Here is a 24,182-nt window from a genome sequence, read left to right on the forward strand (position 1 = left end):
ATTAAGACAAGCATTGATTCATACCACAGAAATGGCTAGGCTAATCTATGTGCTAAAGTTTAACAAGTGTTTTGAGGATTGTGAAATAACTCAGGATTAACCTAGCTGACTGAGCTCAACACATTAAATCTGAAAAATATGAACTGAAGATCCAAGATGGTTTGATTACATTAAAAACCTAAAACCTTCATCTAAATTGTAACGGAAAATGCAGGTCAATGTGAACTATTATGTGGGTTGTTGAGTGTGTAAGTTAAATGCTAATACCCACTGACAGCAACTAGCTGAAAAACATTAGAGGTTTTGCATTTACATTGCGGTTTGGCCAGTTACCCGGATGCGCGGTCATATTGAAAATACTCGGATGTAAACAATAGCGTTTGCACGGTTAATATACCACTGAATACGTTGTTCTGCTAATTTATGCTGTATAAACCACAGGAAAAACGTGGAAGCTGCTAAATCATATAGGGAAGCACCTAGTAAGCAGGAAAGGGTGCAATAGTTTGACAAACTAAAGTTAACAGGTTGTAAAAATTTGTAAAAGTAGTATTAATTAAGATATTAGCCTAATATTCCACCTACCTGACTGGAAATGATAAGAACAAACGTGAATGTTGTTCAGATTCTGGCCCTGGAAATCCCAGTTTAGTTTGGCCAACCACAAATGCATTTTGCACTCCTCTCCTTGATTTGCTATAACTTTTGGCAGTCTATATTACTCCAAATGTTTTTCCTGGTCCGACCGATTAGAACAACCCAAAACATGACAATAATTGACCATTTTCAGAGTTTTGTTTGGTTCAGCTGCATTTTTTACGTTCAGGGCTGCTAATGTGTCCGTTCGATTACGCGTTGTGAAAACACTCTATAGTGCCATTATTTAACTCAGATCAGTTCAAACGTTGTCAATGTTGAGAACTTCATCTGTTCTGAAACTAATTTAACTTCTCTCCAATTCAGTTCATGTTTAAAACCAGTTCAAGATAATATTGCTGAATATAAAGTGTCTTTCTATATGTTGAATATGCTGTATGACTGTTATTTATGCTCTAATACAACCTAAAATACATAATATTCTGCATTTGTAGAGCAACACGTGTTACCTAATCATGTGCTTAGAGATTTCAGAAGGGTGTTGATCATAATTTGCACGGACAGGACAGATTATCCCAACAAGTCCGGAAGATCACCCGGAGGATGATCTTCCTTTTCATCCTCATCTACCCCCCCACTTTTCACACCAAGCAAGACTTTGAGGATTTTATAAAAGGCCATCCCGTCCGTGTTTGGCCAGTCAGGCTGCTCATTGACTCCACCAGGACACCGTGAAATAACTAGTCCACTGACGGCGCAATAATGGACGCGTGGACCGTTCAATTTGGAAACCTCTCCAAAGTCAGCCCCTTCGAGGGTCCACAGTACCACCTGGCCCCTAAGTGGGCTTTCTACCTGCAGGCAGTTTTTATGGGCTTCGTATTTTGTGTGGGCACACCTCTGAACGCCATTGTCCTTTTTGTTACAATGAAGTACAAGAAACTCCGACAGCCTCTCAACTACATTCTGGTAAACGTATGTCTAGCAGGCTTCATTTTTGACACTTTCTCCGTAAGCCAAGTATTCCTGTCCGCTCTTAAAGGTTATTTCTTCTTTGGACATACGTTGTGTGCGATGGAGTCGGCTATGGGATCAATTGCGGGTAAGACGGAGAGTCTTAAGAATTAAGCTTTTAATTGCTTCTATGGTTCCATAAAGAACGTTTGACATCCATGGAACATTTCCATGCCGCAAAACGTTCTTTATAGTTAAAAAGCGTTCTTTAAATTGTTCTTTGAATGGCATAGACTTGACATTTTTAAAAATTAAGGTTTTAATGGCATTTGTGGTTCCATGAAGAACGTTTGACATCCATGGAACATTTCCATGCCACTAACATCTAAATTCTTTAGAATATGAATGTTCTTCACAAAACTACTGAAAACGTTGAGGAACTATTCACTAAAAGGTTCTTTGGAGAATCAAAAATGGTTCTTTGGCTTTGCTGTAAAAATTGTCTTGTTCTCGCAGGTCTTGTGACGGGATGGTCTCTGGCCGTCTTAGCTTTTGAGAGATACGTGGTTATCTGCAAACCCTTCGGAAGCTTCAAGTTTGGACAAGGCCAAGCTGCCGGAGCCGTGGTGTTTACCTGGATCATAGGTGCTGGTTGTGCCACTCCTCCATTCTGGGGATGGAGCAGGTGAATTTTCTTTGTGGAATATTTGCAAACATGCATTTGTCATTTTAAGGACTGACTTTATTTACATTCAAATTTACAGATACATTCCAGAGGGTCTCGGCACCTCTTGCGGACCTGACTGGTACACAAAAAGCGAGGAGTACAATTCAGAGAGTTACACTTACTTCCTCATGGTCACCTGCTTCATCATGCCAATGACCATCATCATCTTTTCCTACTCACAGCTCCTGGGAGCCCTACGTGCTGTAAGTATCCCAAGAATTCGAACTTTTTGCTTTTATACACCCTTGTGGACAATTGTACATAGGTTCAAATGCTCACTGATGCTTTAGAAGGAAACACAATGCATTATAAACTTTTGAACGGAATGAGGATGTGTACATTTTTTGCCTAAATATCTTGTTTTTTTTATTTAGTACTGCCCTTCAGAAGCTACAGAAGATACTTATATGTTCCCCAGAAGACAAAATAAGTTTCATTTACCCTGATCTTCAAATTCCAAAAGTTTTTACCCCCGGGTCTTATTGCACAGTGTTTTCTTCTGGAGCATCAGTGAACGTTTGAACCTTCTGTAATAGTTGCATATGAATCCCTCAGTTGTCCTCAGTGTGAAAAGATGGATCTCAAAATCATACAATCATTGTTGGAAAGGCTTCAAATACACAAAAATGCTAAAAAGGGCAAGGGCAAAAATGCTTCTCAAGGGCAGTACTAAATAAAAAATTACCTGCGTTTTGAGTTAACCCCCCTTTTTTGGTAAAATAATTAACATTTTGCAGATTCTGCAGTGTTTGTAAACTTTTGACTTCAGCTGCATATTTCACAAGCTTTCAAAATTTACCCATAGGTTGCAGCACAGCAGGCTGAGTCAGCCTCCACCCAAAAGGCAGAGAAGGAAGTGTCCAGGATGGTTATCGTGATGGTCGGCTCTTATATAGTTTGCTATGGCCCTTATGCCATCACTGCCATGTGGTTTGCCTACGCTGATGATTCAAACAAGGATTACCGTCTGGTGGCCATCCCTGCTTTGTTCTCAAAGAGCTCCTGTGTGTACAACCCCATGATCTATGCCTTCATGAACAAACAGGTGAGATGCACAACACACAAGCATTGAATAATAACTGTACACATGCAGACAAACACTAACACTTGGCCATTTTGCGTTCCAGTTCAACGCCTGCATCATGGAGACTGTATTTGGCAAGAAGATTGATGAGGGCTCAGAGGTTTCCAGCAAGACTGAAACCTCCTCCGTGTCCGCATAAATTATTCCACACCCCATTTACCACATGTCCGGACCTGTTTTCCTTGTATCCTCCCCCTGATTGTTCAAATCCTGCACCTTTATATCTTGTCAAGGGCGGAAGGACTCCCTTTGTTCTGAAGACACCATTCGCTGGATGCCCAAACTGGAGGGTGATATCCTACCATCCTTTCTGTGCAGAACTGGTACACCTTCAAATAAGTCTATTTTATTTTTTTTGTAATGAAAAACATTCATATTTCATGTTAAAACAATGCATTATGCATTGACAATGAAGTAGAATATTTAATTTTCAACTTGCAAAAGAAAATCTAAAAAAAAAAAAATAATAATAAAAAAAAAAACTAAAAAAGAAACACCTCTGGTGTGAATGGACTTGTGCAAACTGAAAATGGAAATTCCTAATTTTCAATAGCAGCTTTTATATTCTGTCAGAACGAGATATTCAGTAAACTAAGTAACCTAAAAGCCCATACCAATCAAAAGTGCTTATTTCGACAAAAGAGCACAGCGTAACTAAGCGGTTTACCCGCGTCTTCGTTAAAGAACGTACTAAAGATCAGCTTTCTGGCTGGATTAGCCAAGATATACAAGATCACAAGGGAATTATCCAAGTCCATCCATTTGTTTGCAGCCAAGGAACTGTTCACTTGAAGTTTGCTGCTAACAAATCATGAGCGACAGCTTTTGTCCAATCACTGGCTTCATGACGTTGGATCTCTAATATCTGTATCTACATTACTTCTCTACGTTTTGTTGTAATTAGACAAAGTGTGCATGAATTTGTTCATGTGCTCGGATTTTAGAATTAATAAAAATTTATATTGTTTGATGCATTTTTTCTTCTACTTGTTGGCTTCTATTAATCAACCTTTCCATTGGTGGAAAAAGACTAAAATCAACATTGTTTCATAATTAAATGGTATTTAGTATTATTGTTATTATTGTTTAGTTATTATTGTTAACTAAAATTAAAACTAAAACCATAAAAACAATATATATATATATATATATATATGTTACTTAAAATAAGTTTTAGCTGAAATAATTCAATTATTTAGTATTTAATTAATTTAGATTTTTTTTTAATATATTTTAATTTTAGCTTATTGCCATCATTTCTCATTTTTTCCATTACTTTTATTACTTTTAAATTTTGTTTTCTCTATTAACTTTCAATAGGTTAAAACTGTTAAATACATAAACAAAATTTAATTTTCCATCTGGGATAAAATAAAAACAAACAAACTGTTATTGTAAAATATATACAAAATATTTAAATAATTTTAAACAATATTGTCTACTCACAAAAAACATGAAAAAAGTTACAATTTCAGTCATAATTTTGTTTTATTGACAATTTGTTGTTTTCAAGATACAGTCTATAGGTGCTGAAATGGCACCACTTGAAGGAAGTCACCTGAAACCACTGGGTGCTAAAATATTTTATATAGAAAAAATAAAACGCATTCAAAAGTCAACGAATGGACCACAAAGTACATTGCTGTGTTTGTAACATAAACATATTGCAAACTTCATATAATTGACCGTGTATTTAAAAAAATGAAGCTGAATGCAACAGACTATTCAGTAACAAGTTCAATTGGACCCTACAAATCAAAACGATTTGCGGTTTAAGACATATAACCCTAACTAAAGATCCAAATCAAAATTCAGTAAAAAGGCACAATGAAAGTGTCTATTAAAGTTCAAAATCAGGGAGTCTTTAAGAAAACAAACATCTTAATAATAGAAATTCTGGGATGCAGGACAGCATAAGACAAGTTTGTCTAATAAATATGGAAGGAAAACAGGATATTGCTTTTAGAAGATCATGGTTCTAAAATCTATGTTTGTGCCAAGACAATTACACACAGGAGAGAAATGTGAGTTTATATGTATAAAACTATATACATATTCACATATACATTGTGAATATATACATGTATTTTATACCTATCTAAGAGGTTTCCGTACTTTCAGTATCCTAATGAATAGGACTGTGAACAGCAGGGGGGAGCTGATCATAGATCAGGTGCAACAGGTATAAAACTGCTTTGAATCTAGCTCTGAATAAACCACATCACATTAAAAAAAAACAGGTAGAAACAGCTATTGAAATGATAATAATGACCACGATTCCAAAGACGGATCAAACAAACAATGTTAACGCACTTTACAGCAAAAAAAACGTAATATGTAAAGTCATTAATGCATTTCCTTGTGCAAAAAGGGAAAACAATCTATCAAGTGAACTTAATCTGAGGAATTAGTGTTGTGTTATGATGAAGCAATATAAAATAAATTATATTCTTTTACCAAAACAAGTTAAAAAGTAATTATCTATTATACTAGAAAAATTTTTTAAAACTCATCATGTCGAACTAAAGCCTCCCCCGAAATCAGTCGCTTGACTTCCCACAAACAAATCGTACTTGTTGAGTATTTCGTCTTTGGTGAGTTTGCCATCCTGAAAGACAGTGTGACAGACTCATTCAAAATGATTCCAGTTATAACTTGCTGACAAAAATCAGTTTTTAAGTTTGGCTCACCTTGTTTGTGTCAGATTCGTACACCAGATGCTTCGCTTCGGCTTCTGCGTGATCATAGTCGGACGGCAGGATCCAGTCCATGGTCTCCTCTTTGTCCATCTTTCCATCCTTGTTCTTGTCTCTAAACTCTGAAAACTGCTCTCGCTCTGTCGCCACCCATTCTGGCTCATCCATTTCATCCTCGTGGTTGTACATGTCACCTGATATTCAAGAAAATGAATCAAACGATGCTAACGAGATACTTCACCCAAAAATGAAAATTACCCCATGATTTACGCATCCTCAAGCTATTCTAGGTGTATATGACTTTCTTCTTTCAGACAAATACAATTAGAGTTATATTAAAAAATGTCCTGGCTCTTCCAAGCTTTATAATGGCAGTGAATGGCTGTTGAGATTTTGAAGTCCAACAAATTGCATCCATCCATCATAAAAAGCACTCCACACAGCTTCCACATCCATCATAAGATTTATGATGTTTTAGATATGAGATATAAGATATTTTTCTTACACAAACGCTTTGATTCACTTCAGAAGGCCCAGGAGCTGTGTGGAGTACTTTTTTATGATGGATGGATGCACTTTATTGGACTTCAAAATCTCAACACCCATTCACTGCCATTATAAAGCTTGAAAGAGCCAGGACATTTTTAATATAACACCGACTGCATTTATCTGAAAGATGAAAGTCATATACACCTAGGATGGCTTGAGGGTGAACTATCCCTTTAAGATACAAAATTTACTTTTTTAAGCAATGCACATTGACTCACAGTTTTTAGTTTTTTTCTTAACAAAGTAAAAGTTTTTGTAAGAGTTTCCAAACTACAAATATACCTAATACTGTATGTCACTCACCAATATACTCCTCTAGGTCGATAAAACCATCACCATTCTTATCAATATCCTCCATCGTTTCCTGATGATGAAATTAAAAGATTAGTGAAATAGGTCACAGAAAAGCCAGACAAAGCCTAGTTACTATTTAAAAATCTAAATGATCTAGTTAATGTCTTTCATACATGCACCTAGTCTTAAAATGCATCAGTACACATAATAAAGGGAAAAAAACACTTGCATTTTTCTTTAACTTTCTTTCATTTGACATCACCGATTCCCAATAGATAAAATGATGCCACATCCAACATTTTACCACTCTTATACACTACCATTCAAAAATTTGCAAGGAATTCATACTTTTATTTAGCAAGGATGCATTTATTTGATTAAAAGTGAGAGTAAAGCCATTTATATTGCTAGAAAAGATTTCTATACTTTCTATACTATACTTTCTATTCATTAAAGAGGCCTAAAAAAGTTGTATCATGATTTCTGCAAGAAAAAAAATGCAGCACAACTGTTTTCAGTACTGAAAATAATAAATAATGTCTCTTAAGCACCAAATCAGCATATTAAAATGATTTTTGAAGAATCATGTGACACTGAATACTGCAGTAATGACTGCTGAAAATTTAACTTTACCATCACAGGAATAATTATAATATAAAATATATTAAAATAGAAACGGTTATTTTAAACTGCAATAATATTTCAGAATATACTGTGTGTTTGATCAAATAAGAGCTGACTTGGAGCATGAAAGACTGGTGTACATCAGTTTTCAGAAGTAAACTGGGATACAAAAAGGTTTCATGTTAACTTTAACCTAGTTAACCTTTAACCGACATGCCAATAATAACAGACCCACCAACACAACGATGTCCTTCATATGCTCATACTCCTCAGGATGGAGGAAGGCAGTGAATTCCTCTTTGTCAGCAATGTGGTCTCCATTTCCATCAGCCATTTTGAAGCGCCGTTCATCTCTAGCCATCATCTGCTTGTAGTTGTAGCCGTCGTCAGACTCAGGATCATCTAGAAAAAACACAGACAGCACAAATGATCCAAAACAACATTGGACCCACTGACTTTCATTATACAGACCAAAAAAATACACTGAGAAATTTTAATAAAACTTTCGTGTTCCACAGCAGAAGGAAGTTCATATAGGTTTGAAACGACATGAGTGTGCGTTTTCATTTTTGGATGACCAATTCTTAAACCTTGTTTATTAAAACAGTCTGCATTTTTACCAAGGTAAGTGCCATATGTGACATTCTTGTATTCGTCCCAGGAGATCAGTCCATCATTATTCATGTCAAAATCCTTCCATTGTCTTTCCACATTGTCATAGATGTACTTCTTTTGAGCCTTTTTAATCCATGCTTTCAGCTCAGCCTCTGTGACATAGCCATCCTTGTTTGCATCAATCTTCTCCACAATTTTACTGAAAGGCAGCACAAAAAGAAGACAGAAAGAGTTTCATATTAAAGCAACCAATTCTGAGTGAAAATTAATGACTTTTGAATCACTACTAAATTCCCCTTAACACTCAGCACAAAGCTTACCCAAGCCTGTTCTTGCTTTCCTCTGGAGTCAGGTCATCAAACGTCTTGGCTTCATCCTCCCCAAGAAAGGCGTCGTGGTCATAGTCAAAGTTTGTGCCGTCGTCGTGCTCCTTGCTGCTCAGCGGTGCATCATGGTGGACACGGTCCTTCTTCTCTGTGGGTTTGCTGGTGGCGTAGACCACGCACAGAGCAAAGCACATCAACAGAGGCCTAATCTCCATCTTCATCATATACGCTTTGGTGAAAAAGAGAGCAAATATTAACATATATATATATATATATATCCCAAGTATCTTTTAAACTAAAATAAATACTGATCACAGGAATTTCGAATGTGGCTATGTTATAAATAATCCACTGTGCAAACATCGTTTTACAGTATCTGTTTGAATCAGTGTAAACACTGTGTATGTTTGAGTAAGAAGTGTGACACACACTACAGTTCAACAGTTAAGTTAAAATTGTTTTACCAAGAAGTCTCTTATTCTCACCAAGAAAGCAAAATCATGAAATATTATTACAATTTAAAACAACTGTTTTTTAAATGAATATATTTAAAATGTAATTTATTCATGTGATATCAAAGCTAAATTTCCATCAGCCATTGCTCCAGTCTTAAGCGTCACGTGATCTTTCAGAAATTATTCTAATATGCTCTTTTGCTGCTCAAGAATTATTTCTTATTATTATAAATGTTGAAAACAGCTGTGTTGCTCAGTATTTTTTTAGAAACCAGGATTCACTGCTATATACAAAGAAAAAGCAGTTATTTCAAATCAAAATCTGCAACATTATAATGCATTTACCGTCACTTTTGTCCAATTTAATAGGTCATTGATAAATAAATATATACATTTCTTGGAAAAAAGTAAAATTACTAAACCCCAAACTTTTAAACAGCAGTGCAAATGTATGCAATGGGGGAAAAGGGCAATCCTGACTGGCAAAATATCAGGCATAAACTTTCACAGGAAACAGTGTCGACATGAACAAAAATGTGTTTCCAGAAAATGTGGAAAAAAATAAAAGGGGAAATAAAAAGATGAAAATGACCAAGAAGAAGCACAGCCACAGTATACAGTATAAGAAATATTTAAGATGAACAATTTTCTGCCTTTCAAAGGACACAATAGGTGTTTACTACTCTGTAACCAAAAATGAGCACAGATATGATTCTGATTATGAGCAGCATTGACAAAAGGCAGAAAAGTTACCTTACAACACATTTAAGATCTGATGGTCACCATTCACTTTTAGTGTATGAAAAAAGACGCAATGAAAGTGAATGGTGACTGGGCTGTCAGTCTTCTAACCCTGTAGTTTGTTTTTAATAGATTAAAGAAAGTCATAAACATTTCTAACAACATTGGGGCGAGAGAATGATGACAAAATTTTGTTATTTTGGTAAACTATCCCTTTAACGTTCAATACTAACGGTCCCTTTAAGTGAGTCGGCAATACAACGTAACGTTAAACGGTCAGTCAATGCGGTGGTCAGTCACAGTACTAAACACCACTCATGCAAAAACGTATTAAAGCGTGTATAAATGCAAACATACCTTGATTTAATGCGAAGCCGAAAATCCCAGACACAATACTGGTCTTTGGTTTACTCTGCACACCCCTGTGCCACACCGTTTTTTCGGACTGGAGCAACGCCGCAATCCAATCACAGCTCAAACAGTGGAGTCAGTCCACTGCCATTGGGCCACTTCAGCACATCAAACCCCGGATGTAATGGAAACCGTTGTTGAAAAAAGCGCGACTCATCACACTCTCTTTTGATTGGCTACTGGGCATCGGTAAACCAATCAGCGACGAGGCTTCAACATCGGTTGATGCATCGCTCAAGGCCGTTGTGCATCTAGTGGATTGTCTTATTGGGTACGTCTTGCCACGTCCCCAAATTTGAGAGACCCGCACATTTTCGAGGAAAGGTGCTGCCATCCTTGTACTGAACATTATTTGTAAATATGATTAATGGCGTATCAGTCGAATTATAATGTACCTAAGGCCAGGTTTAGACATTAATAAGCTATTGTTTAGCTATTCATAACGCTACTTTTAATTTAAAGTTACTAGCTAATGTTAGTCAAACTGCACATTTTAGTAAGCAGTAACGTTAGTGACAGCGAAATTATAATGTACTTATAATTATAATTGTGTTTATGCTTTTCTAAACTGTTTACAAACATCTGCTGTTAAACAACAAACAGTATCAGCTACAAGTAAACAAACATAATTAAACAAACAGATGTGATAAATAATTGTAATACATTAGTAGACTAAGTGCGGCTTTAATTACACGTTTATTGCACAAAACATGACTGTGACCATAAACTGATGCAATACAGATCAATTTTACATGAGAAACCGAAAAGCTGAGGAACATAGCTTTGTTATTAGTAGAGGCTGATATAATATTTAAATCATTTTCCATTTATTCCAAGATGACAGAGAAGTTAGGTTTACTATCTACTATCTACATAGAACTTAACAGTTAAAATAAATAGATATCTTTTGTGGAAACTGAAGCAAAATACCCAAATATAATGCTTGCCAGATGGACAGGCAGGATGTTGCATTTGACAAAAGCAACAATATCACTTAAAAGGATACTTCTTTTTTTGTGAGAAATAATGTTTGCTGTAAAGACCAATTTAATTGATCAGAAACGGTTCCACATAGAAAATCAAAACTAACTAGTGAGAGCCTCGTAATAAACCACTAATTACACCACTACACAAACACTAGTGCATTAAAGCGTCATAACAAATCGGCTTACAGCCGTGCGCATGCGCGTATCGTGGGACGCTGCACCCCTCACCAAGGTAACAGCAAAACCTGTAACCCAATCTAATCTTTTCTCCACCAAGCGTGCAACAAAAACACTTCTTTTGTTCACCTATCTGTGCAGTAGTCACCACTGGCTCAGACTCAGAATGCCTGTCCGTTTTAAGGTAAGTTAATGCAACCATCACCCACTGGAAATTATTTATAACATTACACAATTGGACCAGATTGAAGGTGCACGCGCTCGTGCGACGTCATTTGTTTGAGGAAAAGAGAGCGCGCGCTGCAGGCTGCAGAAATGCTTTCAGTTTTGACATTTATTTCGGCTGTTTACATTTAGGTAACTAAATATACATTAATACGAATCCTTGTAAGATACAGTTTACGCTTTGCCGAAAACAAAGAAAACTAACGTTGTGTGATTTTATTAAGACACCTTTCAAACGGTAAACACTGTAACGTTATAAGTTACCGTCAGTACTTCCTGTTATGTCTTGAAGTTTGTGCGCGGATTAAAAGGCGTCAAGATTATCCAATTGTCACCTAAGAGCTAGTTATTAAGCACGGTTTTAGCATGGCTTTTCTAATAAATCACAGATATATCATTTCCTAGACCTCTCGTTTGAATATGCAGACTGTATAACATACCAAATGCAAAGTGTCCGTTACTTATGGTATAAAGTGTACTTGTTTTTGTGTTCTGCTTCTAATAGGGAATCAGCGAGTATCGAAGTAAATATAAGGGTCGAGCAACACGATCCAGAAGCGATTCTCCACATCGCAGGATGCGACTGGCAGGACTGCGCTCTGACCAGTCAAGTATGTACTAGATAGATAGATAGATAGAAGGGTAGATGGACAGAAGGATAGATAGATAGATAGACAGATAGATAGATATACTGATTGATTGATTGATTGCTATTGTCAGACAATAGATAGATTGTCTGAAGATTGATCGATATTGTCAGACAATAGGTAGATAGATAGATAGATAGAAGGGTAGATAGACAGAAGGATAGATAGATAGATAGATTGATTGATTGATTGATTGATTGATTGATTGCTATTGTCAGACAATAGATAGATTGTCTGACGATTGATCAATATTGTCAGACAATAGATAGATAGATAGATAGATAGCAGGATATTGTCTGACGATTGATCGATATTGTCAGACAATAGGTAGATAGATAGATAGATAGAAGGGTAGATAGACAGAAGGATAGATAGATAGATAGATTGATTGATTGATTGATTGATTGATTGCTATTGTCAGACAATAGATAGATTGTCTGACGATTGATCAGTATTGTCAGACAATAGATAGATAGATAGATAGATAGATAGATAGATAGATAGCAGGATATTGTCTGACGATTGATCGATATTGTCAGACAATACATAGACAGATATTGTCTGACGATAGATTGATAGATTGATTGATTGCTATTGTCAGACAATAGATAGATTGTCTGACGATTGATCGATTTTGTCAGACAGTGATAGATAGATAGATATTGTCTGTAGATTGATCAATATTGTCAGACTATAGATAGATAGATAGACAGATAGATAGCAGGATATTATCTGACAGTTGATCAATATTGTCAGACTATAGATAGATAGATAGATAGATAGATAGCAGGATATTATCTGACGATTGATCAATATTGTCAGACAATACATAGGCTGCGTCCGAAAACCTAGTCAGCTGACTTGCTGCCTCGCTGCCTTATCAGGCAGTGACTTCGAAGGCTGTGAAGGCAACTCTAAAAACAGTTTTGGACAGACTTCAGAGGCAGCAGAACGTGACACCGTTGCTAGGTTACCTAACGGTTAAGTTGTAGAATTTGTAGAAAAACGATTTTATACAGCTATATATAAATGCTTTTATAATACATAAAGACCTCAGTGTCATTACCCACCGAAGGTCTGTGCGTCTGAGAAGACGACTGAGAATGGCAGCTACTTTTTGCTTAAATAAATAAAAGCACTGATGCAAGTAATATTGCAGAACAGGTCATTGTTATTAGTGGCTGTTTCGTTATTATTGGTAGTATATTGTAAATATTATTCTTATTCACTACTCATGTGAACCCTTTTAACATTTTATTAAATACTATTATTACAAACAATATTATTTATTATGCTTTTTACACTATTACGATTCATAAAGAATATCATGGTCAAGATCTCATCTATTATATAAAGTAACAAGTCTAATTTCACCAGAATATCTTTATTTATATGGCCTATATGACGCACACGCACAGGATTGTGGGAAATCGAAAGGCAGCGAAGGATACATCTATGCTGCCTTCAAAATTCCATCAGATGAAGGTACCTCCGGAGACAGGAAGTGAAGCAGAATTAGAACTCGGACGTGCCTTGATGCCTTCCTGCCTTGAAATGCTGCCTCCGAAGGCAGCATTTTAGAGCTTTCGGACGCAGCCATAGACAGATATTGTCTGACGATAGATAGATAGATAGATAAAAATGATTATCACACAATAAATTTAAATTTAATTTATTGATCTTTGTCTTGAATTTATAGGAATTACTCAGGAACCCCAATTCATATCCAAAAGGAAAGTGCCATTTTATCCACCACAGATAACCGGTTCTTTCCAATGGGACAGGCATGATCCGCCTCCACAGCATCAGAAGAGCAGGCCTGTCACACGTCCAGCTGTCACACCTGTGCTCAGAGTCCCTAGTGCAGAAAGAGTAGCAACCCCTCTTGCCCCAAGAGACCCTGTGCCACCAGAGGGCACTACTGCACTGTCCCAACAACTACAAGCAGAGGCGCAAGCAGCTCAGACATCCACCACTGCTGCAAACCAGAGGCAACAGAAACTAAATGGAGTGAGTCTGGTTATAAGTGAGTGTGTAAAATAACATTAAATAACAATAATACAAAATGGCACATTTAAAGAGGCCAATTTGTAGTTCTCTTCATACATAATCCATTTAATAAACAGAATCTCTGATTAGAGTATGTGGGGTTTCTCTGATCCCTTATTATGCAATTTAAGGCTTCTATACCACAATTGATTTTACATGATAAAAAGTTTATTATAAACATTTTACATTTTCAAATTCAATTATAATACCATACTTAGTGTATAATTGTAATATTACGTATTAATACCATCATTACTACAGTTGCAGGTATTCAGAGCTTGTGTTTTCTAATAGATTAACCATGTGCTACGGAAAAAAGCAGGACTGAGATCGGAGCGACAGAGAAATGGCCGTTTGAGCTCTGAGTACCAGAGACAGTTCATGTGGAAAACGCCTGTGGCCGATTCGCCCCTGCTAGCTGCACATGAGGTACTCCGTTGCATTTTTATGAGTGTTGTCATAATCATTTTTAACATGGCAGGTATTTCCTGGCCAGATGATCTGACATGTTATTGAACAGAGTGCTTCTGGTTACCTGATGTGTTTCTAATGTTTATAGAGATTAATTACTGCATAATTGAATGCTTGAATATTTTTGAATGCATTTTCTTTCATACCAATAAAAAAAATCCATATCCAGTAGGTGGCAGTACAGAGTTTTGCATGTCAGTGGATGCATGATTATTTCTGAAAATACAGTATATATGTATGTATATTTATGTATATATGTATGTATGTGAGCAGCAACACTGTCTTTCTCAGTAGTATCTTATCTTTTCTTAGTAGTTTTCATATCTGTTTTAGATGTTGTACAGTAACAACAAAGTCATTCCACCCTTCAAATCAAACCCGGTAATTATGGAGAGTGAGTATAAGAGAAGTTTCAAAGGATCACCTCCTCCCAGACCGCCACGCCTGAGGCGAGATGTTGAACAATACGAAATCCCACAGCTCGATGCCGAGAACACAACTCCAGAGAAGGTACATAGAAATATTTACATTCAGCTGTGTCACATATACGTCAATGGACCCAGACTTTCCAAATATCACTGCATAACTATGGAGCTGGATAAACCAGTTTCTCTAACCATGTTAGTTCCTCGTAATTTCTTCATACATTCTATATGCATAGTTCTCATTGTATAGTAAGGAAGTATACATTTGCAAAAATATTTGCACCTTTGACATGGTTTGTCATGCGCTTCTGCCTGAATGCCCACTGTGCCAGAGTAAGGGGAACATAAAGAAGAAGAAGAAGAAGAAGGAGGAGGGACAACATAGCAGAAAATCAAGCCCCGAAGAGGAAGTCACCCACCGACAGCAACAGGAAGTGAGGTCACCCTGCGCCTTGAAAAACCCTTCACCCAATGTTATGAGGTGAATGTTGTATTTTTATACAGGAGTAGGGGGGAAAAACAGAAACTAAACTCAGAAGGCCTGTTTCACACATTTTGCATCTGTAGCACATAAGCACTGCATGTTTATTTTGATGTCCATATGATTTTTTTTATGAATTTCACATAAGTATTTAACAGTGCCCCTTTTTGTCTCCCTGACAGGAAAGTAAAAACTGAGTACAGATCCAACTTTCGTTCTCCCCTTCAGTATAGTTACAGAGATGGAGCATGGGTGAAGATCAAAACTGCAAAGGAGGAGGTGAGCTTCTGGAAAAAAAAGAAAATCTATGGGAAAAGGCCATAGAAAATATTATTTTATTCTCTGATGGCATTCAAACATGCTAAATGATAAAAAAAATGAATTTAACATTCATATAAATAATATACATAAATGAATTTAATTCTATCTTTTATTTAAAAACAATAGCCTCACAATAGATTTTAATATGGCATAAAAAAATAAAATAAATAATTTAATGAATATCAGGTACTGTGTGAATATCAGGTACATTGCAGGCTTGGTGAGCAGAAGAGACTTGTTTAAGAAACATTAAAAACTTTTGACTCATAGTGTATTTCTAGACCTGCAGTTAAATAACATTCAATTAATATACACAAGGAAAACACAGCAAACACAGCAAATCATAAAAGAGATAATGAAGGCTTAATTCAAGAGCTAATCTGACACAACACATTACATAAAAGCTTGAGCTGTGGTTCATTAAAGTGGAAGAGCTGTTACGAAACAGACAGGTAGTCTCTCTAATTACTGGTCTGTATTATTAACCTTGCAGGAGTGTGAAGGTTTTCACGAGTGGTATCATGAGGTAACTGTTCCGCCTGTTGCATCCATCCTTCACTGCCGCTGCTGTCTCAAGAGAGACGTTCATTTGCTTATGTGTGTGTCTGTTCTGTATTGCTACACGAAATGTACTGGATGACATCATTCAGAGTTAGACGATACGGTGTCCTCAAATGGACCTAGTCTTGAAGAAGTATCTGTGTGTGTGTTCAATCTGTGTATGTGTGCATGTGGCATATCGCTGAGCAAGATGTTATCTGTCAGCACATATGGAACTTTGAAGTTGTCTGTGGTTTTGTTGGTTAATTTTTTTTTTTTTTTTTTGCTTTCAGCTGTCTGGTAATCCTGTATTGACTTCTGGCTCACTTACTGATTATATACAAGCACAGATGAATGTAAAGTAGAGCTTAGAATTAAAAGTAAAAAATAAAAAAAATATTATTTAATTAATTAAATTTTATTTTATTTTATTTCTCATTGGCAAATATTTTTGGAGGAGCCAACAATACAGAATTAAAAAAAAAAATTCAATAAGATGTCCCATTAATATTTGTAGTCATCACTTTTTCCCAATTTGTGTAAGTGTCACACTGTAACCTTCATGTGGTTCCTTTGCTTCTTAGTAAATAATTACATCTTCTTTGTTTTTACATGGTCAGCATCCGTCATGACAATAAATTCAGTACTCAACTTTTTATTTTAATGTGTAAGTGCTTCGAATTTGTTGGCTAGGCTGTAAAACTTAGTTTGGAGCCTTCAAAGCATTTTTTGTTCCATGCTGACCCTGTAAGAACAAAGTAACTTTTATGAGACAAAAGTACTTCATTTTAGGTTACGGTGTCAAGTGTGCTTCGCTGCATCTCCAGCAAATCTTGTGCAAGACTTGCCATATGGGACAAGAGTGTCTTTCTGAGTCAGCTCTTTAGGAGCAGAGCTTGACTGTCTTCGCATTAACACATTCTCCACGGGTTTCGAAGCGGATGCCACAATGTTGCATGATTTATGCTGATTCAATGACAAATTTGTATTAAGCATGTGTAAGGACAATATCAGGGTTCAATGATACATTTTATAATTGTTAAAAATATTTATAGCACATTTTGTTTATGTGTCTTTAGTGAAAATGTATATTTTATCATTTTAAATTAGACTTTTTATAACTAAAACATGATTTTTAACCCATTATGTCAGCTGGCCTAAAATTACAGGTTTCTTCTTATCTTTGAGCCCTGAAAAGTGTTTTGTCCATGCTTCCAATAAATTATTAATCTTCCTGCCTAACACATGTGACCCTGGATCACAAAACCAGCCATAAGTGTCAATTTTTCAAAATTGAGATTTATACATCATCTGAAAGCTGAATAAATAAGCTTTCCATTGATGCATGGTTGTTATGATAGGACAATATTTGGTTGAGATACAACTATTTGAAAACCTGGAATCTGAGGGTGCAAAAAAATCAAAATATTGAGAAAATTGCCTTTAAAGTTGTCCAAATAAAGTTCTTAACCATATATGTTACTAATCAAAACTTAAGTTTTCATATATTTACAGTAGAAATTTTTCAAAATATCTTCATGGAACATGATCTTTACTTAATTTCCTAATGATTTTTGCCATAAAAGAAAAATCAATAATTTTGACCCATACAATGCATTTTTGGCTATTGTTACAAATATACCCCAGCGACTCAAGTCTGGTTTTGTGGTCCAGGTCACACATTATCTGCAGTCCACTTATTATTCACAATTCTAAAGTTCTCCCCTTTGTTTTTTCTCAGGTGCAGGAGCTACGTGAAAAAGCTGAGGCCTATAGGAAACGAGCCTGGGGAACTCATTTTTCTCGGGAGCACGTGAATCAAATCATGTCGGAGCACAACTGGATGTGGGAGCCTTCCAGTGGCACCTCTTCCTCGTCCTCTATTGAATCTGAAGACTGCAGAAGCTGCAGTAGCAGCCCTATCATTGAGGCTTTGGACCTGGCCAGGTGAACAGAGCTCAACCATCCAAATTCGTCCTCAAGTTGGTTCAGAGATTACACCAAAAGTAACTTGTCTCTTTAGGGATTGCAGTGTCAGAGGAAGCTTTAGCCCTGGGCCTTCTGCTTCTGTGGCAGCCAGCAGGAGAAGCTCTCCAGGAGAGCCTGGTCTTCATGAAGACCCTACCCTCCCTGTGCAGAGGAAGTTGGCCTGGGATGGAGAGAGAGACGAGTCGGAGATTTCACAGGAGGAGCTAACAGTTGAAAAAAATGAGGGGAATCCAACAAATGAGCATGCGAGCATAAAGGAGAGAAATGAAAGGTATGTGCTTTCTGTTTCACTGAAATGTCACCTCGTTTTTGAGATAAGAGAAGCTGTCAACTGTAGATCTGACATCATGGTCTCAGTGTTGGGAAAAGCCAGAATGGAAGATTTGGCTTCTGTCCATTCAGGAGTTGGAATTTGAATCAAGTTGATTTGGAATTTTAATAGGAAGTTAGTTAATTACAATTCAAAGAAATGAACGTAGTCGCACAAATATAAACAACTGAATTATTCATTTTTACCAATGTCTACTTATTCCCTCATATATTTTAAAAAAATGTGTAAAGATAATTCACACACAAAAAATGAAATGTATTACTAAAACAATACATTGATAACATTAAATATACACTGAAGATTTGTAATGTTTTTTAAAGATGTCCTTTCTTCTCATTAAGGCTGCATTTATTTGATTAAAAATGCAGAAAAAACAGTAATATTATGAAACATTATTGCTGTTTAAAAGAACAGTTTTCTATTTTAACATACTTTAAAATAGAATTTATTTCTGTGATGCAAAGCTAAATTACTCAAGCATCATTACTCCAGTCTTCAGTGTCACATGATCCTTTAGAAATCATTCTAATATGCTGATTTATTTTTGGCTTCTTAGTATTTTTTGGATTTTTTGATAAATAAAAAGTTAAGTTTCTAGTAAAGTCTTTACTATGACTTTTGATCAATTTAACACATCCTTGCTGGATAAAAGTATTAATTTCTTTCAAACAAAGAAAGAAAGAAAACATTTACTGACTCTAAACTTTAAACAGTAGTGTATATTTATTATATGTTTCCAACAATAATAAATCAGCATATTAGAATGATTTCTGAAGGACCATTTGACACTGAGGACTAAGTAATGATGCTGAAAATTCAGTTTTGCATCACAGGAATAAATTCTAAATTAAAATATATTAAAATAGAAAACCAATATTTTAAGTTGCAATAATATTTCACAATATTACAGTTTTTTCTGTATTTTTAAACAAATAAACAGCCTGAATGAGCAGAAAAGACTTTAAAAATCTCACTGATCACAAACTTATGAACGGCAATGTATATTTATTTTCATTCAATAATTTATTTTTATTCAAGAATATTATTGGAATTCAATTCTGGCTTGGAATCTCATTTATCAGTACAACCAGATCCATGCGCAATATAACATGACGCTTGCGTGCAAAAATGCTTCTGTCCATGCCGTGACATTTTTCCATTTCGACATTTCGCACCTCTTTTCTAGGTTGCAAGTGTTGGAAACTGAGTCATCGTCAGTGGTGGACAGTTGTGGTGGTTCCATTGACAGGGGCAGATTGCCACCCCCAAACTCAGGACCATGCAGACTATACAAAGAACACATCATGATCGAACCACACCAGCCACTGGTATTAAACCTACTAGACATTACTTTCAAAAGCTCAGGTCCCTTATAAAAACATAGTATTTGTAAAAATAACAGCATGTGTTTATTAAAAAAAAAAAGCTCAGGTCCCATCGCCCTGATCTTTAAATTGGATTTACAGACAGCTGTGGTTTTCTGAGCGGATGGTACATTCGTCTGTCACCTTGAACCTATAGATTTGGCATTTCACAACAGTTTCACTATGATTGTTCTGCAAGCCTCTTGTTTATTACAAAAGCTTCCGACTATATTTAATTTAAAGTATTTATGTAAATATGGTTGATTTTGAATGTTATGTGTCATTTTTAATAGGAGGAGCTTTGTTGGTCTCTCCTCCGAAGATCACACAATCCTCCAGAGGAGTAAGAAGGAGTGAGCCACCTTTAGGAAAACCTCACTCTCCTTACAAACATACCACAGATGTTTCTCCACAGAGGCCACACAGTAAGGTACATGATTCTTCGGTTGAATGTGCAATATTATGTCATACGTATTATGTCTAACACTATTGTATTGCAAAGGCTGAGAGTGGAAGCTTGCCACGTTCCTCGCCGGCTGCTGGCCTGACCACCGTAGATCCAATTCCCATGCGTGAAGATGCCTGGTCTGAGGAGGAGGAAGCAGCAGACTATTCCGCCAGTCCAAAACAACACAAGCCATTGCAAAAACAACAAACCAGCCACCGTTACAAAGCTGCAGTCCCTCCACCTGCCAACAGAATCCAGGGCACAATGAGAAACCCGGAATTTCAGCATAATGGTACGGTTCCTTTCAACATCCACTGACGTAGATCTGGTTGCAGCGATGGGAATTTTAGTATGAAAGGCCAACCATTTGCAGCTTTTATGAATTCACACTGAGCCTGAAGTCATTTACGTACATTACAAGCGTTTTTAGTTTGCGCTACAAAACAATCGCTTTATTTGATTGATGATCATCAGGTCATACAAGGGAAGAATAAGCGGCAGGCTATGAGCACGCAATTGAAACGTGACTGAGTCATTTACCAGCAGAAGGAGTAAAGGGAGGTTAGGTTACCGCTAGCAATAGGGGGAGAATAATCTAGGTCAGTCTCCTGTCTTCTTTTTAATGTGTGTGTGTTTTTTTTCCACTAACGTCAGTGCATTATTTTGGTACCACTGTACTGATTCACGTCCTCATGCTACCTGGTCAGACTTTCCTTTATCTTCCAGGATTCATTTATTTAAAATGATTAATTAACTTGGGTCAATTGCAGTTGATGCATACGTACATAACCAGTCAAAAGTTGAACAGTAAGATTTTTCTTGTTTTATTAAAGAAGTCTTTCCTGCTCACCAAGCCTGTATTTATTTGATCCAAAGTACAGTAAAAACAGAAAAATTCGGAAATATTTTTATTTAAAATAACTGTTTTCTATTTGAATATATTTTAAAATGACATTTATTATGTGATTTAAAAGCTGAATTTTTAGCATCCTTACTCCAGTCACATGATCCTTCAGAAATCATTGTAATATTCTGATTTGCTGCTTAAAAACATTTCTTAATATTATTATTTTACAGGTGTCTTTGATGAAGAGAAAGTTTAGAAGAACAGCATCTGAAATAGAAATCTTTTGTAATATTATAAATGTCTTCACCATCACGTTTGATCAATTTAAAGCATCCTTGCTAAATAAAAGTATTCATTTCTATAATTTCTCTAAAATATAAGATCTTTGGATCTTTCTATGCATCAAAGAATCCTAAGAAAATGTACTCAGCTGTTTTAAATATTACTACTAATAATGATAATAATAATAATAAATGTTTCTTAAACAGCAAATCGGCATATTAGAATGATTTCTGAAATGATTCTGAAGACTGGAGTAATGATGCTGAAAATGTAGCTTTGATTACTGGAATAAATGACATTTTCAAATATAATCAAATAGAAAACAAGTTATTTTAAATAGTAAAAATATTTCAAAATTTTACTGTTTTGTCTGTACTTTGGATCAAATAAATACAGGCTTGGTGAGCAGAAGACACTTCTTTAAAAAACATTAAAAATGTTTTGACTTCTCAAAAAAATTTTTTAAAGAAATTAATACTTTCATCAAGGTTGCATTAAATTAGTCAGAAGTGATATCAAATACATTTATAAATTTACCAAAAATTCAGTCTATTTATAAAAGATTATATCTATTTTAAATAAATGCTGCTCTTTTGAACTTAAAAGAATCCTGAAAACAAAATGTACCTCATTTTCCACAGAAATGTTAAAAAAAAAATTATATTAAGCAGTGCATTTTTAACTGTGAAAATTCTAATGAATGTATCTTGAGCACCAGATCAGCATATTAGAATTATTTCTGGAGTAATGGCTGTTGAAAATCTGTTTTCTGCCAGAACAGAAATAAATTACACTGAGGAAAAAAAAAAAAAAATATATATATATATATATATATATATATATATATATGTAATAGAAATCAAAAAACAAGTATTGTGAATTGTAATAATATTTTACAGTATGGATGTTTTTATTGCATTTTTAATCAAATAAATGCAGCCTTGGTGAACATAAGGGAGCATATATCCCTGCCAGTATTTGAGGATTATTCAGTAATACATATATTGCATTAAAGGAAACCTGTTCAGTATAAACGTTGTAAAAAGTGAAAATGCAGTTATTTGAGTTACATAATATTTGAGGATTATTCAGTAATACATATATTGCATTAAAGGAAACCTGTTCAGTATAAACATTGTAAAAAGCGAAAATGCAGTTGTTTGAGTTACATAATATAATCCTTAACAAGTGCTAACTTATATAACTGGTTAATTAAAATACTACGTGGCAAAACATGTGCACTGTGTGAAGTGAAGAGTATATGATTAAGTTTCACGCACATGGTGTTACGTTTATTTATGTAATTGACTCATACACAATCACATTATCCTTGCAGGTAACCTGGGAATTTTTCGGCCAGAGCTGTTTGTATTTCCTGAAGCTGAATCTTCCTGTGTATCAGATGGTAAAATCACCTTCTTAATATTACCAGATATTAGCAGCCATAAGCAGTCAGTGACAGTTACTTCAAACTTTTATGTCTATCTAGCAGTTTTGGTAGGAACAGGAATCAGATCAACGTGTCCTTTGATGTGGTGAATGTATCAAGAACAGCTAATGCTTTCAAATCACTGGTTTCACTGATTATATGTCTTAACTGTTTGCGCATACAATACATGTTGCACTTTATAACTCATTTACGGAACAGCAGTATCTTAAAATATCTTATATAAATATTTTAGAACTAGAATTTTGTGAAACATAATATTTTTCTTATTTAACATATTTTAATCTTTCTTTCATATTTAATCCAGATGATAGGATGTCTCAGATCTCATCTAGATCTGCAGCCTCTTGTTCCGTGGCCTCTGAACTCTTGGGTCGCGCTCAGAGAAGGAAAGAGGAATTCTGGGGAAAGAGCTAATGTGTCAACGCCCATTATTCGGTTGTGCATAAACTGAAAAACGGGCATTAACTTCTCAGGATGTGAACATGTACATTTCTTCCATTTTTTAAATCTTTCACAGAATTGTTTTTGTGTGATTTTTACATTTTTGGATAGTCTGGTATTTAAAATTAAAAGAGATTTGTAATTATTTTATTAACTTTAATTTTAATATGACTAGACCAATATTGTGCGTTCAGTACAAATGATTTTGCTAATAAACACTATAACTCAGTCTGCAAAAAATAAAATTACATTTTTGTACAACAGAAAGACATGTACTTTTTCTCTTTGATACATATCTGATAAAATTAATATTTAATAGCTCTAGGTGAGCAATTAAACACAGTAAATCCACAATAGCATTACATTCCGACTCATCTACTACATCAGCAATCACACAAAGTGAGAAAATTGTGTAACGTGAAAAAAAAATACAAGTTCTCAAAATCAATTAGCAATTTCATTGCTAGCCATGACTTGTACTTACATATTTTTGACATGACGTACCATAGTTGTTTCATAACAGTAGTTCCTACAAAAACATGCCTACAGCATGACCCGTTTAGTCTGATTCATGAATAAAGAACTCTTGAAATGAATCTGAAACTTTTTTACTGGCTTGAATCTGCAAGATGTCT

The 24,182-nt window shown here is 35.4% G+C and overlaps 3 protein-coding genes across 3 annotated transcripts; 2 read left to right on the top strand and 1 right to left on the bottom strand.

Annotated features, from left to right (window-relative positions):
- The first annotated feature begins 1,308 nt into the window (after positions 1-1,308).
- Positions 1,309-4,336, top strand: opn1sw1 (opsin 1 (cone pigments), short-wave-sensitive 1). The gene is made up of 5 exons (XM_051107123.1): positions 1,309-1,699; positions 2,068-2,236; positions 2,316-2,481; positions 3,084-3,323; positions 3,406-4,336. Exons 1-5 carry the CDS (start codon positions 1,360-1,362, stop codon positions 3,499-3,501), a joined length of 1,011 nt encoding a protein of 336 aa, XP_050963080.1. The 5' UTR covers positions 1,309-1,359; the 3' UTR covers positions 3,502-4,336.
- Positions 4,337-4,837: 501 nt separating this feature from the next.
- On the bottom strand, positions 4,838-10,183 carry calua (calumenin a). Its single transcript, XM_051107124.1, has 7 exons — positions 10,020-10,183; positions 8,461-8,695; positions 8,146-8,339; positions 7,761-7,927; positions 6,911-6,971; positions 6,053-6,252; positions 4,838-5,970 (listed from the first exon to the last, which is right to left on the bottom strand). The coding sequence occupies exons 2-7, from the start codon at positions 8,688-8,690 to the stop codon at positions 5,875-5,877; spliced, it is 948 nt and encodes a 315-aa protein (XP_050963081.1). The 5' UTR covers positions 8,691-8,695; positions 10,020-10,183; the 3' UTR covers positions 4,838-5,874.
- Positions 10,184-10,377: 194 nt separating this feature from the next.
- mdm1 (Mdm1 nuclear protein) lies at positions 10,378-24,123 on the top strand. The gene is given in 17 exon segments (XM_051107121.1): positions 10,378-11,291; positions 11,378-11,420; positions 11,967-12,072; positions 13,808-14,118; positions 14,452-14,586; positions 14,962-15,138; positions 15,386-15,534; positions 15,717-15,813; positions 16,349-16,381; positions 18,137-18,342; positions 18,419-18,655; positions 19,902-19,975; positions 19,978-20,043; positions 20,373-20,509; positions 20,582-20,819; positions 22,993-23,061; positions 23,411-24,123. Coding segments are annotated over 16 exon segments (2,163 nt in total). The 5' UTR covers positions 10,378-11,291; positions 11,378-11,402; the 3' UTR covers positions 23,521-24,123.
- The last annotated feature ends 59 nt before the right edge of the window (positions 24,124-24,182 follow it).

The sequence above is a fragment of the Labeo rohita genome, chromosome 4 (assembly GCF_022985175.1).
Source record: "Labeo rohita strain BAU-BD-2019 chromosome 4, IGBB_LRoh.1.0, whole genome shotgun sequence".
NCBI lineage: Eukaryota > Metazoa > Chordata > Actinopteri > Cypriniformes > Cyprinidae > Labeo > Labeo rohita.